The 14759-nt window shown below is 39.6% G+C and overlaps 1 protein-coding gene across 1 annotated transcript in view; it reads left to right on the plus strand.

The window, feature by feature from the left end:
• The window catches only part of LOC137103878 (ephrin-A5b-like), a 70991-nt gene extending 56614 nt beyond the window's left edge, over positions 1–14377 (plus strand). The window contains exons 2-5 of the mRNA XM_067484615.1: positions 1869–2161; positions 8974–9039; positions 9168–9248; positions 10437–14377. Of these exons, the coding sequence (XP_067340716.1) occupies positions 1869–2161; positions 8974–9039; positions 9168–9248; positions 10437–10561 (565 nt within the window). The 3' untranslated portion in view covers positions 10562–14377. The remainder of the gene's footprint in view (positions 1–1868; positions 2162–8973; positions 9040–9167; positions 9249–10436) is intronic.
• Positions 14378–14759: the final 382 nt, after the last annotated feature.

A 14759-nucleotide genomic window follows, 5' to 3' on the forward strand; every position in this document is an offset into this window, starting at 1 on the left:
CACAAGTGGACAAAGCGGGCTATTCCACAGTGCTTCTGGCTGAGGACATGATACTACAGAGTTGTTTGACCCCTGGTAGTCATAATATCAGCCATCAGCTCTGAAACCGAGGCCATGCTGTGCCTGCCTGGAGCCAAGACACTCAGCTGGTGCTGGAAGGGGGGGAAAAAAAGCTGAGAGAAAACAAGGTCTTTGGTTTCTCGTTTGACCAGACTATAATTAGAGAGAGAAAAAGATTAGAATATGGCTGACAGTGCCACAAGACCCCCACACACCCTGCCATCATTCACACACACACACACACATCCGCTCATTTGTGGCCCCCGCAAACCCAGTAGGATGGCCACTAATCCTGCAGCACATTTACAATCTGTGTAATGACAACACGATACCCCAAGCAGACTGTAGCGAGCACACGCCTCCCTTTCTGCTACTCACGCCTCCTGAAGCTGCCACATGTATTTGTCAGTGGCAACAGCTGCATGTCAGCACCTCCCTTTCTGTCTCACCTGGCCTCAGATCAGCTGACTGGTACTCACACAGCAGCAGCAGGCATAATATTTGATCCAGGGCCATTCTGCAAAACTGCTTCCTGGCCTCGGTCTCCCCTGACGATCCTCGCTGTGTCAATGAACAGAGGTGGAGTATTTAAGACATCCACAGTATGTCAGTGATACTGCACTTTGGGACATTAGCAGCTACAGAGAAACAAGCAGCCGGCCATCCAAACCTAATCCGTCTCTGCTAAAAGCCTCAAAAATGCAGCTTTATACAACACCTATGGGAATATACGTTTCCAATCATACTCGGGAATGAATACTTGGCATATCTAACCACTTCACTTTCTTTACCCCTCCTCTCTTGTCCACTCAGTTTACAGTAAACAGAAGGCATCAAATTTTAGCCTTGAGAATATGCCTCATTTTCCCAGACTCCGCAAGGGGCTCCTACGTCAAACTGTCATACTGGACTAATGAAAATCTCATTCTACAGAGGGATCCTCTTAAAGCTGCTAAAGGCACATGCTAACCAGGGGATTAGCCCTGTAACGCCAGGGGACTTTAATTTCAACACCAGCATAAGTCATCGCCGCTGAGCACTAACATTGATATATGGCTTAGTACTGACTAGCTTGTGTCGTGGGCGGGTGTGCTGCAGAGGGATTCAGTGATTCAGTCATTCATTCATTCATGATTGAGACTAATGTGTTGAGATGCTCTGAAACAAAACCAGACAAGTCATAGCCTGGATGTGCCTTTCACAGTTCAGTGACCGCATACATGGTCCACTTCTTCAGCCGTCGCCTTGCTATGATACCAAGTATCAGCTGTCGTCATTAGATTTCGAAGTGCTCGGTGGAGAACTCATCTTCATAGGAGCACGATGGCACGGGACTCCCCAAACAAATGAATGAATAACCTTCTCCCTACTAAAACACCTGCTGCCTATGTACCCTTGAGCACTGCTTAAGGGGATCTGAATGTTAAGTGTGTGCAAACTACAAAGCAAGTCGCAGACAGAACATGCATGCTCGGTGTACTTTGAATCAAAAAAATCTGTGGAAAAGTCAACGGGGGGATCACATGATGTGTACAAGTATGCTGTTGTGGGAATAACCTTTGCATGCTACTACGTAGAACAACCACCTCCCCAATAATAGATTAATCATGTTATTAATATTGCTGACACAAAAACGTCTAATTATAAACATAATTCAATGTTATGTAAATGAACACTTCTAGTGGTGACAAACTCTGAAGGGCACCTTTAATTATTTTAAGGTAACTAAGGTATTTTTATGCAGATTAAATTTTTTTTCTGCACAGAGCCCTTTCATCATCTTTTTTCTCTCTTCTTCCTTCTTCCAGGTTTTACCGGGGTGATTACCACATTGACGTTTGCATCAACGACTATCTTGACGTGTACTGTCCGCATTACATTGGCCCAGTCTCTGATGAACGGGCCGAGCGCTACGTCCTCTACATGGTGAACTACGATGGCTACAGCTCTTGCGACCACACTGCCAAGGGCTTCAAACGCTGGGAGTGCAACAGGCCTCTGTCCCCAAATGGACCTCTGAAGTTCTCAGAGAAGTTCCAGCTCTTTACTCCCTTCTCCTTAGGCTTTGAGTTTCGCCCTGGCAGAGAGTATTATTATATCTGTAAGTACGAACTTGTCTCTTTTTAATATTAACTAAAATGTGTCGGTATCACTGCGTATCGAAACTTTTTGCCAGTTTTTGACCTTTTATATATGTGTAGCAAACACATCCTATTACTTGAGAACTTTGGCTTATTTTGTTGGATAAAAACAAATTTTTGTTGCAATAAATACATAAGCTGTGTTTCTTAAAGTATAAGAAACCAAAAAAGTTATTGTCTAAAACTCAGCAATCGTGTCAGCGTTGGTATACTAAAGATTTAAAATTTACATTGGAAGATCAATATCATTTCCATCTTGGATTATTGCAAAATGAGAACAGAAACATAAGCCCTTTTTGGAAAGTCCTTGGAATGAGTTCCAAGCCAAAACACGAGCCAGAGGGAGCAAAACATCTCTGCTGTTGAGGTTTCGGCCAAAGTCTCTATTGTTGCTGACTGGCTGTGCTCCGCTCTTTCCTCCTCATGAGAAAACAAGCAGCTGGAAAGTCATGTTTTTCTAAGTGAAGTCAGTGCCCTGCAGGGACAGAAGTGAGGCACTAAGAGAGATACAGTGGTAGGTTTTAGTTATTTCGCTGAAACTTGTGGTGAGAGAAACTTCACAAGTATTAACAGGAAACAATAGGAGTGCAAACGTCAGTAGTAAGTGCGTAATATTTTGGCAACAGAGCAAAGTGTAACATCAAGATATCAGATTCAGGGAAACTTTTTTATTATTTTTCTGTCTCCATCCAGCTTTTCAGCCTCCAGAGCCAGAGCAGGTGTTTCAGAGAGCTTTTTGAAAATCTGAAATCATTAAAAAATGTATAAAGCGTGTCTCACTTGACCATGTTTTCTATGATGAATTGCAAATCGGGTTTTCTGTATCTGTAGTATCTTGAAAAAAAGTTTCTCCCTTAAACCAGGTTTAAAGTTAAAAAAAAAAAACAAAAAAACTCCACGTCATCTGCATAATTTTAAACACATTTCCCCCAAATATTTGACATCTTTAACTAAAATGAAATCCAGTGGGTTTGGAATGACTGACACAGGCAATTTTAATATCACATGAATTTTCTTTTTATAATTGCATAGTCAGGGAGTTCACCCCAACGTCTTTCAACACTTCTGTCTTTGCTTCACTGATCTTCAACTGTGCTTCAAGTAAGCATCTGGGATCACAAGATCATCAAGAGTTACCCCAATCTAAATGTGTATTTTTTTTTTGCAGCATTTTCTGTTGTGATTTATTACCCCTCGCTAGATGTGTTTCTGCTAAGTTGGCCAGTCTGCTTGACTCCATTGCATAAAATATGACTGTGCTGCTTAGAGAATTCGGTGCTGGTGGTAAAATTAGCCAAGCCAGAGAATTGTTGACGTTGTTGCAACTACTTGGATGTTGATTTAAAAAAATCACAGCCGCACTAACTGAACAAATGAAGCAGAGTTGGGCAATGATCCTGACTGATGTGAAACAGAGTGAAGATGATGTTCAGAAAGGCAAAGAGACCACCCGTATGACTTCAAGGCGTCCCAGGTCATTTGGACTATCTCTCACTGACTCAGATTCATGACTCATCCATCAGATCCTTGTTCAACAAAGGCACTTTGGGATCTGAGGTTCTGAGCACCGGATGAAATAACAAAAGACAAAGACACCTCAGGGACATACCAAAGGCTTTTTGTCAGAACATTTCACATAATACAGATGCTTATCCTCATTGTATAGAGTTATGTAGATGCAAGAAATAATTAAATTCCTCTATATATTTAGTTCCTCCACATAGAAACACTCAAATCACCTATAAGAGATAAATACTGCACATGTATTCTGTGACATTTACAATTTTGGAGTACTAAAGTTTTTAGTTTGGTATCATGAATGGCTCTAAATACTAGAGTACTACAGTACCCACGAGGCTCATGCAGAAGGATCTTATCAGCCTTGCAAGAAACAGATGAAGCTAAGTGGTTCGAAGAGTATAGATTCCCTCAAATTGGAAGAAGGCAGATAATGGGGGCTGGAGTCTGGTTAAACATCACAAAGCTGTGTTCTATTTACTACGTCACACCTGAGTCAGCTCCCTTCTAGTATCCCAACGCTGAAGAGTCGAGAAGTGGGGTTTGCTCTTGCCAGGTTAAAATGTTATTAGTGATACCAGTTTATAACACAACATTCCGAAGTATTTTGCATATACATACACAGTAGCACTATGTTGAGATGGTGACAGTTCTTCTTGTCATTACAAATGGTCCCTTTCACGTTGCACATACAGCAGATATGTCATCTATCGTTAATACATATGTATTGATTACTGATCAGGTTTTTACATAATTAGTGTCACCATGCTGTTATCAGTGCAAAGACGAAGGTTTAAGCTTGGTGTCAACAGCTTTTACCTTTGAATTTTTTTGAACAAAATGTTTTTTAACACTGCTGTTTACCTTACCATACATTTTGTGTCCACCATGTCAATGCATAAAGTGCCATAATTGTCTCTCAAGAAAGAAGAATAAACGCATTGCTTTATTAATTTAACTTATTTTAGTTAAATTAAATTTTAGTTTTAAAAAGTATTTTCCGGTGTCTTGAAGCCAAGATTGATGTCAGTAAGAAAATAAGTAACGCACAAAAAACAAGTTTTCCAGATTCTTTCTTTCCTCCATAACAACACGAACCTCAAAACTGTGCTTGAATTAAACTACTGTATGTTTTATCAGCTGCTGGTATCAGTGTCAAATTGCTCTAACAATGGCTGATAGTTAATACCAGTTTTGCACATATAATATGGTTTAGGAATCTGTTAAGTGTCCATGGAAAAGACATATTGAAGTGGGTTCATGACTGCTTGTCTCAGTGAAGACAGATGCTCCTTTGTCCTCTGTTGTGGTAATCGTCATTAGCCCTAGGCAGGGGGAAAAGGGGGCAGGGCCACGTCAAAAATATGACACCTGCTATGGGCCTGTCCCTTTAGCAGACAGACAGACACCCGAAGGCAAGCCGCCCTGGTTGAGGATCAGTATTGCGGCTAGTCCTCGAAGGTCAAAGGTCACCGAGATGACGATGAAGTCTGCACTGCGAGCTTCTCACGGCCTCAGAAGGCGGCATGTTTTTCTAGTAGAGCCGCAGTGGAGCAGGGAAAGCCTGATCCTAATCTCAGGGGATAGAAATCCAATTTTCAGAGCAGACAGTTAAGAGTCTGGCTCTCCCTGTGTGAGAGAGATGACTGTCTCCCGGTAAAACCCCAGTGCTTCAAACGCCCGGGCCCCACTCTGTACAGTTAGCACAGATCTACATCGATAATGACATGAACCCTGGCAGCACAGCACCCCTTTGCTGAAGCAAAGACAACAGGCTTTGTTCCGTAAGATAAACTGATCACCACAAGAAAAACATCTGATCCTGCTGTATTTATACCCGGATCTTTCTAATTCACCATAAAGTCACTGTAAGGTCTGGCCCTACATACCATGCAGGCCTGTTTACTGATCTGTTAGAACTCATACTGGTGCCAAACATGGAATCGCTACAATCACAAGACTGAACATGCAAAGTGTGTCCAAGTGTGTGACAGGGAGGTTTATCATCATCACGTTGAGACGGCAGTGGCCGGATGACATGACTAATGCTGGGGGTCTAGAGTTGCAGGCAGAGCTGGAGTTACAGTCACAGTGAAGCACGCTGTGTTGCTCGAGGATAGAAAACCCAGACTCTGACCTCAGTGGCAGACACAAGAGAAAGGAGGAGAGACAGTTGGGTAATTGTGTGTGTTGGAATCTTCGAAACGATGGTGTTGTGGAAAGAGGAAGAGGGCGAGAAAGTCATGAGAGAAAGACGTGTCGAAGTGTAACACAATGTCAGAGAGGATGAAGGTGAGGAAAACAGAAGAAAAAAGATTCTGCAACAGCTCCAACAGGAACCTTTTTATTACCAAATGGCTTTTAAAGGATAAAAGATCTTATTCAGGTCTAAGCAGACAGTGCCTACAATCATAAACAGAATGTGTAACCACACAGAGCACATACTGTACAGAAATAGAAATGCAAGCTACAGAACTTGAACTACTGTGAGATGTTACAAATATTTTATCCCTCTGAATTCTGAGGATTATTAATTTTCTTACAGTGTCTTAATACTTTAATACCTTTAAAAACAGTTACTGCCAGTGAGTGCGGGTTCTTTGTGCAGCACAGACACAGCTGCAGGTCCACTGCTGATTGTTAGATTGGCAGGCTGTCCCTATTCTTGCGTGCAGTCTGCTTTATGATTTAGTTTTTGTTAAATGTGGCTTAATTATGCATCACAGGATTTTTGCACAAAAACACGGATTATGAATAAAATGTTGACGTTACAGGAACCAAGTGAAAAACTAATATGTGCCGTTGCTTATTTTTGGGCATTGGGAGCAAATGGTTTTTCATATACAGTAAATAATGAGGACACGCTGTTTTTCATTGTGGCTGTTAGCTGTTACTTCAATTTGTTGTCATTTACCATGTGTAGTTGGTTTAAACCAGGTCTGTTTCAGCAGGGAGTTAATTGGCACTGTAGTGTAGAGCATATGTATCGTTGCTATGGTTACTTGCAGTTTAAAATGATGTATCTCGCTCTGAGTCACTGATTTATTGACTGGGGAAAAAAAGTTTGAGCAGTTGAAATCAATTTTAAATAAAAATAGAATTTACTGTTTCTTTCTGTTTTACATCTTTGTGAGCTGGACATATTCAGACATTTGGTTGGAACAGAAAATAACATCGTGTTGGAGTCTGGGGAACACTTTTTGTCTTTACTGACACTTTTGTAGACAAAACAATTCATCAGTTATTTTTAGAAATCATCAAGAGATTATTTGTTAACCAACACCCTGGATAGTTGCTGCCAAAATCCAAATTATTTTATAAGATAAATGCAAAGTTGTGTAATAGTTGTGTGTAACAAGGTATAAAATGTCTTGATTTATCTGTCCCTTGAGATACTTAATGCAACAGTGCAGAATAGACGTTCAGATTTTCAGAAAGAAGCATGAGAGGCAACCAGAAAGACACAGGTTTTGTCCAGTCGAGTTCAGAGACAGAAACTAAGACAGTGAGTTCTCCCGTCTGTTCCAGCCTCAATCGGGGTGTGAGCTGAGATACTTGATACCCGCTGACACAGGCAGAATCGGCGTGATTGACACCGTTTCTCTCGTTTATTTCCTCCCTCTGCTGCTTCACTTCTAATGTTCCTCTCATGCTGAAGTTTTAAAGATGATTTTTATCTCCTCCCGCAGCCGCATGGCATCTGATAAAGAGCCTTTTGAAATAAGAGCCCGAGTCATTGGCAACAGTCGAAACACTGACATGGAATACTTCTATCAGGAATTCACCACCAGGCCAGAATCCATCACATGGGAGCGCCTGGGTGAAAGGATAGAGTAGTGTCTGTGGACAAACTATAGACACGTCTGTGCACAGATGCACATACTCGGGGAAACCGCAGGCAAATACGTGCACGCAGACTTAACCAACACATGCTTATGAATATCCAAACACACTCATGGTTGTGTGTGCGGAGAGCTCTGACAAACTTGGCAGGCTGCAGGAAGTGACAGAGGTCAGAGAATCGAGGCACGGAGAAAATCAGTTGTTGAGGTGAAAATAAGGACAGACGAAACATTAATATTTTCCTGACAAAAGTGCAGACAGGACTCACAGCTCAGTGCTCTATTAGTGACTTGGTTCCCAGTATTGCTCGAAAACTAATTAGTTTTGTTACCTCTGCAAAACAATCAGAGCAACCAAAAAAAAAAAAAAAAAGTTCTTAATCTTTTACAATCAGGAAACAGAGGAAATGAGATTTTGTAGGTGCACATGCTGCAACATCTGCAGAAATGACTGCCCATGGCCGAATTAGACTTGTAAATGTGAGGGTGACATTGAATTGTTTCATATCATAAAACATGGAGCAGAAATCCTTTTACATCAGGATGAGAGGGGAAGTTCAGACGGCGAGATGAAGCTCTTCAGACTGTATTTAAAAGAGATAAGTGTGGAATACCTCTGATAAAGAAACAAATCGACCTTGTCGGATTGTTCGTTCCTGCTGCTGAGCTGATGTTTATGAATGAAGGTAGATTTCAGAGTGTGAAGAGGTCTCGGGTGAAGCTGTGAAGCGAATGGAAATTGCTGAGTGGCTTTGCAGAACTGGAACAATGAAACTCATGCTGAAATCAAACTACATTTTCACCATCCATCCAGATAAGCCATTTTAACTCATGTCGGTCAGCAGATGGTAATATGAAGCTCAAATATTGCCGTCTTATTCTGGTGCACACAAGTGGAAAAGGGTTTAGTCTTTAATTTTGAGCATGTACAGTAATTGTAAATTATGGTTGGACTGGCTGTCATTTTTTTTATTATAACAACTACATTTTTTCATACATTAATCAGATATATATTAAGGCATAATCCATATTTCTCAAATATTAAATGTTAAAACACAAGGAGCAGCACAAGGATTCTGGCTAGATAGAATTAAATTAAAATTAAAAAAAATTAAAATCAGAAGAAAAAAAATCATTTAAAAATTCATTTAAAAAATAATCTTGAATGAAACTGCTAGGTTCAATGTTTACTATTAAGTTTGAGAAATATAGTTTAAAATAAAAATGTGTACATTTAAGGTCATTGCCCGTATTGCAAAATGTTACCCTAAGAGACTTTTGACAAATAAAAAAAGTTTCCCATGATCGAGAAGTTTAATGGCCATGTCAGTTCATAATCATGCAGCTCTAGATTAGATCAAGGAAGGTACATGGAAAAGTTTATTGTTGTTAACAGTGTCATTTCTCCACAGCCTCAATCACTGACGACAAGGGAAGAAGGAGCTGCCTTCGACTCAAAGTCTTCGTCAGGCCTCACAGTGAGTCGCAGATTGTTGTGTCTACTCTGACTGGTTTTCTATTCTGTGCCAAGCCAACTTGTAATCGGGCTGTGCATGAGTGATGTTTGATTTCGCTAATCTTCATATCTCCTCTTTGTTTTTCAAAGACAATTGTGTGAAAAACACTGGGAGCGTGCAGGAAGGGGTCGACTTTGAAGACAACAGTCACAACTCCCTAGAACCCAGAGGTTGGTGGGAAAATATCTTTATATCTTTATGGAAATATGTGTGTGTTTATCCATGTGTGTGTGTGTGTGTGTTTGTGTGTACAATTTTTCCAGTACATCATGCCCGCATTAACACTAAATAGCTCCAGGGGAAAAACTAGTAGTTAGCCCCTTCTGACCCCCAGTTTGTGGTGATGTGGCCTCATAACTAGTTTGAAATTTTGGAAGATACATTTATTCAATTTTAACTTTCTCACAGTCCTGTTTTTCAAATCGAATAAGTTCTTATTTGTGCTGCCTAATATTGCAAATTATAATCTAAGAAAAATACAACATCCTGTCAGTAAACCTGTGAACAAATGGTAGAAAATATCAGCTCAGTATTAAAAACTACAGCTTGGAGATAGTTAGCTTAGCATAAATATTAGCAGAAAGCAGATGGGGACCTCTGTCCAAAGGCAAACAAGAATGAGAGAGAATAAGAAAATACTCACAAATGAATATCATGCATCTTGATTTTTTTAATATGTTGAAAGACATAAGTGTGAAAATAGTAAGTTGTGATTTAATGAGGGGTTATAGTATGATGGACTATTTCTTGGCTAATCTAGTCTTCCCTAGTTGCCTGGCAACCTTATTGTAACAGGTCTCCAGAAAATCCTGTCCGAAAACTAGTTTCATTATATATCATAAACCCTCTGTTGTTTGTCTTTATACTAAGCTAATCCACAGAAATTTACAGCTCTTCTTTAACTCAGCAAGAAAGTAACAATTCCTTTAAGCAAAACATAAAATAATAAAATATTTTGGAATATGCACCAGTTGTGTTTTGGTAAATTTGAATGATCTAGTGGCTCAATGGGTAGGGCATGCAGAAGAACACAGGATCAAATCCCCCCACCCAGTTGTGGCCCTACCCAGCTATCAATGGCCACCTTGCTGCCGGTCCCAAGCCCGGATAAAGGGTTACAGCTGGAAGGGGCTCTGGTGTAAAAAACTCATGCCAAATCAACATCCGGAACACGTTCTGCTGTGGCGACCCCTGAAAGCCCAAACCGAAAGCCAACACATTTAGATGTAAAGATGATCATGGGGAGCAGTTGTAGGCTTTTTCTGTAGGCGTGTTTGTTGCTTTATGATGAACAGTCCTGCTCACAGCTTTATTTGTTCCTCCTGTAATGACGACTATTTCCGTCTTTTTCCTTTCAGACGGTATCGGTCCCGAGTCGCCAGAGCCCGCTCGAAGGGATGTGAATTCTGCTGGTCAGCATCAGACTTCATTCCTCCTGGTCAGCTCTGCTGTCATACTCTTGGCTGCTATTTTGTCTTTATAGCGCCCATTGACACGAATCCCCGTATGAATGGACTGTCCTTATTGGACCACAGGCTGCCCTGCCCTGCAACCCCTCCCCTCATGGAGCACTTTTTAGGAAAAGAAACACTGACAATCTCTCTCCATGGGAAGAGAGAGGAAGGGACTTCAACACTGAAGCCTTTGTTGTTTTTTGACTTTGGAAGATGCCAGCTGGTGTAATTCTTGACTTTTCAGTGGGTGCTGATGGTCGACCCTCAAGGTGAAATAGAGGCTTACCGGTTCGCCTTGCTTCCATCCTTAGTATGCAGATATTACACATTTATTTGTGTTAAAGACAAGCACACATACATGCTTTTTAACATATACACTCATTAAACACAAAATACACAATCACTCTTTATCTTGAAAGGCAAAGAAGCACAGCAGGATCCCTCAAAGGTTTACAGACTTTTAACATTTTATGATTTCAGAAACATCATGTAACCCTTGACATGTAACACGATTAAATCTTATGTCAAAGTGAAAAAGGTTTCAAAAAAGATCTGGGAGTGACACATCAGGTATAGGCCAACTGAAAGGAAAACAAGAAGGATGCTGTTGCTAGGACACTGTTGCCAAGGGCAAGTGGGGGCTCAAGATGGGCCTTGATGATGACTTAACCTTCCTCTCAGGTTAAAAAGGATACATTGTCACAGACTCTGGAGGTCCCATGTTGACTGGAAAGTTAATTTAAAGATGCACTCATCTTTTAGTGTTTAGGGCGATTTAACAATTGATTTAACGTAATTGTTTTTTTAATAAATCATGTAACTGAAAATAGCAGCAAACACCGGTGTATGGTAAAGTATTTCAATGGAGCATAGAAGTCAATTTGGCATTTTGCCAGGCAAAATGTATTTTCCTATTTATTGTGAAGTCCTTGTGCTTTTTTCTGTTATGGTTTAGTCTGTAAGTACAGTAGAAAGGCAATAAAAACAAGTTCACTTACCTGTTAAGTTAGTGGATATTACACACAGTTCATTTGATACAATCATACAAACACACTGAGACCTGTTTATTTTTTGCTTGGATCGATTGCAGATGATGGATAATTGTTTTTTTTTTTCTTTAAGGAAGAAAAAAAAGTCTGATGTGCTATCAGGGTGTAGAAGTAGTGGAATATTTGTGTTTCAAATTTGTTATTAACGGATGTCACAAATGTAGTTTTACTGTTACACTATTGCTTTTGTGAATCACTGTCACAACACAACTATTGTAAATAGAGGCGAATGTCCAACAAAGTTCAGGGATGTATCCATGCCTAAAAAAAAAATTATTACTTTTCAAATTGGTGGGGGGGGGGTTAGGAAAGTGTGATTTTTCCTTGAATAAAGCAGCACAAGTTACAGGAGACGGTGACAGAGCTTCCGAGCAGGTGGCAGTGGTGTCTGCAGGGTGGAGTTGAGGGTTGTATGTGATTTGGTTGCATTCTTTGATGTCGTGTGTGAAGTGGACAGAAAATACACTGAGGGAGGTGTCCTGTTCTCTCGGAGGCGAACTGAAACTCGACCACCTGAGAGAGGAAAGAGAAGGAGAGTGAGATGTGAAGCTTTGTAGTGCTCCTGCTGAGATCAATACTCATGTTCTTCTTCTTCTTTTTTTAAAGCGGGAACATGCTGTAAACATATCCTTTCCACTCATCACTCCCAGCAGCACCGTTACCTTTGCATGCACTCACTGCCAAAATAAACTACAGCCCTGCTAGTTTTACTCCGGCAACAGAACCCCTGCAGGACCAGCTCATTGCATACAGTGCAGCTACTGTGAGGGGATAAAGCATCTGAGATTGTAATGAAACCTAGATCTTGAATTTCAGAAGTTATAATGACAATAGTTATAATTTATGAGAATAAAGTATTTATATCTGGTATATATAAAATGTAATTATACGTAAAATAAGAAAAGTAATGATAGAAGTAATGATATCACATAGCAATTAAATTACAGTAAATTTGAATTTTTAATTAGAAATTTAACAATACCAGAAAAGTAGTTAGGAGTAAAAGAAAGTAATATTATAAAAATTACAAATTTATTCTCATAACACAAATAATATTTTTTTCTTGTAATCTCAGATATTTATTCACTTAACAATGGCTTTATTACTGTCCTAGTACAGAGGCTGCTTGGTGTCAGGAAGAAAAAGTATCACATAAAGTTCAAGAGTTTTTAAAAAGAATGGTAGAAAAGAGAGCAGCAGAGGCTGACTTCTCATCTTAACTACAGATTTAACCCCCAGAACACACATTCCTACTAGTTCCTTAATGTTAAAAAGTATCCTAAAGTATCCTAAACTGTAGGCCAAAAGTTTGTTGTTTTTGTATGATGAAATTAGTTGTCTTTAAACCCATATTCAAATTACTGAAGACATTAATATCGGGATTATATTTGTTATATTTAGCTTTGTCCAGAACAGAAGATAAAACTATTTTCACAGATTAAGCAGTCTTTATTTCTCTCTAACAGGCAAAATGTTTTGGTGTGATGCTGTATTAAATTCTCTATTAATATTTATCTAAATTTATAACATTGCTACTTTTAACACACATAATACATAAGTTATTTTAATTGCTAAACCTGTGCTAAATGTTCCTCTTCCTTCTGTTTCTCAAACCTAAAAACATATGTTTTATATTTCATATAAGCATATTCATCATATTCATCCAGTGTTACGAGTTAGTTAGTCAGGAAATGATTGTTAATTTAAAGGCAAAAACAATAGTAAGCATTTCCTCCTGACATCTTTCAGCCTCCGTACATTTGCCATCAAGTGTACTGAAATTATTGCATCTGGCCACGTCACAACAAGAAAAACCAATCAATTTGTGGATACTGTGTATCCAGCAATTATTGTGTTGTATCATACAGTGTTAGGTACTTTCTCTTTTTTTCACACCTCTTTTGAAGGGCAATTTAACTGACACATTAATGTTCTTAGCAAGAAAAAAGTCAATGTTTGATATAAAAATGCTTTATTTCATTTTATATGTCTTTTATATGAACTAGAAAAACAAACAGGATCTATGTTGCACCCTTTCTCTGTAAATGTGTTCGTGCAAACATGGGGCATGCAAACATGCACTGTGTTCAGGTTACAATCATGAATCAAAAGGCCTGAAAAAGGCCAAAGAACAGATATATCTCCAAGAGCTAGAAAATCTTGTTCCTTGCCTATTTGTTGGAAGACAAATTTGGTTTGTCCATTGTATTGTTGCATCTTCAAAGTGCAAGATGCCCTTTCTTTCTGTTTGTAATCTTCACATCCAGCTGTGTCCGAGCCAGGCTGTGGTTACTATTGCTATGACGGCTACGTTGCAGGATCCAGGAGATGTGATTGACTTGTATTGGAATAGAAGCTCAATGTGTTTGTTTGTGGCAGCACAAGTACATCTGTTTTTCACATTAAAGTTGGATGTTTCCTGAACAAACTGAGCTACAAAGGGGATGGAAATGTATTTTGAGGATTCTTCTTCACCTGATTTTGGTACCATGTAGCCTAAATCTAACGCCACTGTGTCGCTGGTTTGCAATGTCTGTTCTCAAATCCTCTGTATCTTAAAAAAAGAAGGATGTCCGCTTGTGTCAGTGCATCTAGCATTGGGAGAATTTTGTTACTTTAGCCACAGCTGTGTGTGTGTTTTTCCTTTTCCCAAATTAGACATGGATGTGGCACAAAACTGCACATTTCTTTTATTATTGTAGTAACTGTACCTTGTGCCTACTATATGAGCCCCATCCTCTCCTGTACTCATCTAAACTATTCTAATGTCTGTTTCCTGCTCAATCCCTCACTAGACTTTTCTACAAAAAGACAATTTCTTTGTAAATACACATGTTGGAGCAGCTCTGACTAAATGAAACAAACAAACAAAAAAAGATTTAATAAATATTTCTTTGTCGTTGTAATTATCGTGTCTGGTTTTATTAATTGTTTAATAAGTGACAGTGAGAGTGTGAAATAGAAAGAGCATCAAAAAGGCGTGAAGTCTTTTGTCAAAGCAGCTCGAGCGAGCGGAGGATGTTTGTCTTGGTTGTCACTCGATGCATAATCGCACAGGCTGAGTCCGAGGGAAGTGGGCGAACAGCTGTTTCTCTGTAATCTTGAGGTAATTCACGGCCTGAAAAAACAAAACATAAACAGGTTCAATTAATCTTGTGGGAATGTGCAGCGCTTCAGG

This window comes from Channa argus, chromosome 18 (assembly GCF_033026475.1).
Source record: "Channa argus isolate prfri chromosome 18, Channa argus male v1.0, whole genome shotgun sequence".
NCBI lineage: Eukaryota > Metazoa > Chordata > Actinopteri > Anabantiformes > Channidae > Channa > Channa argus.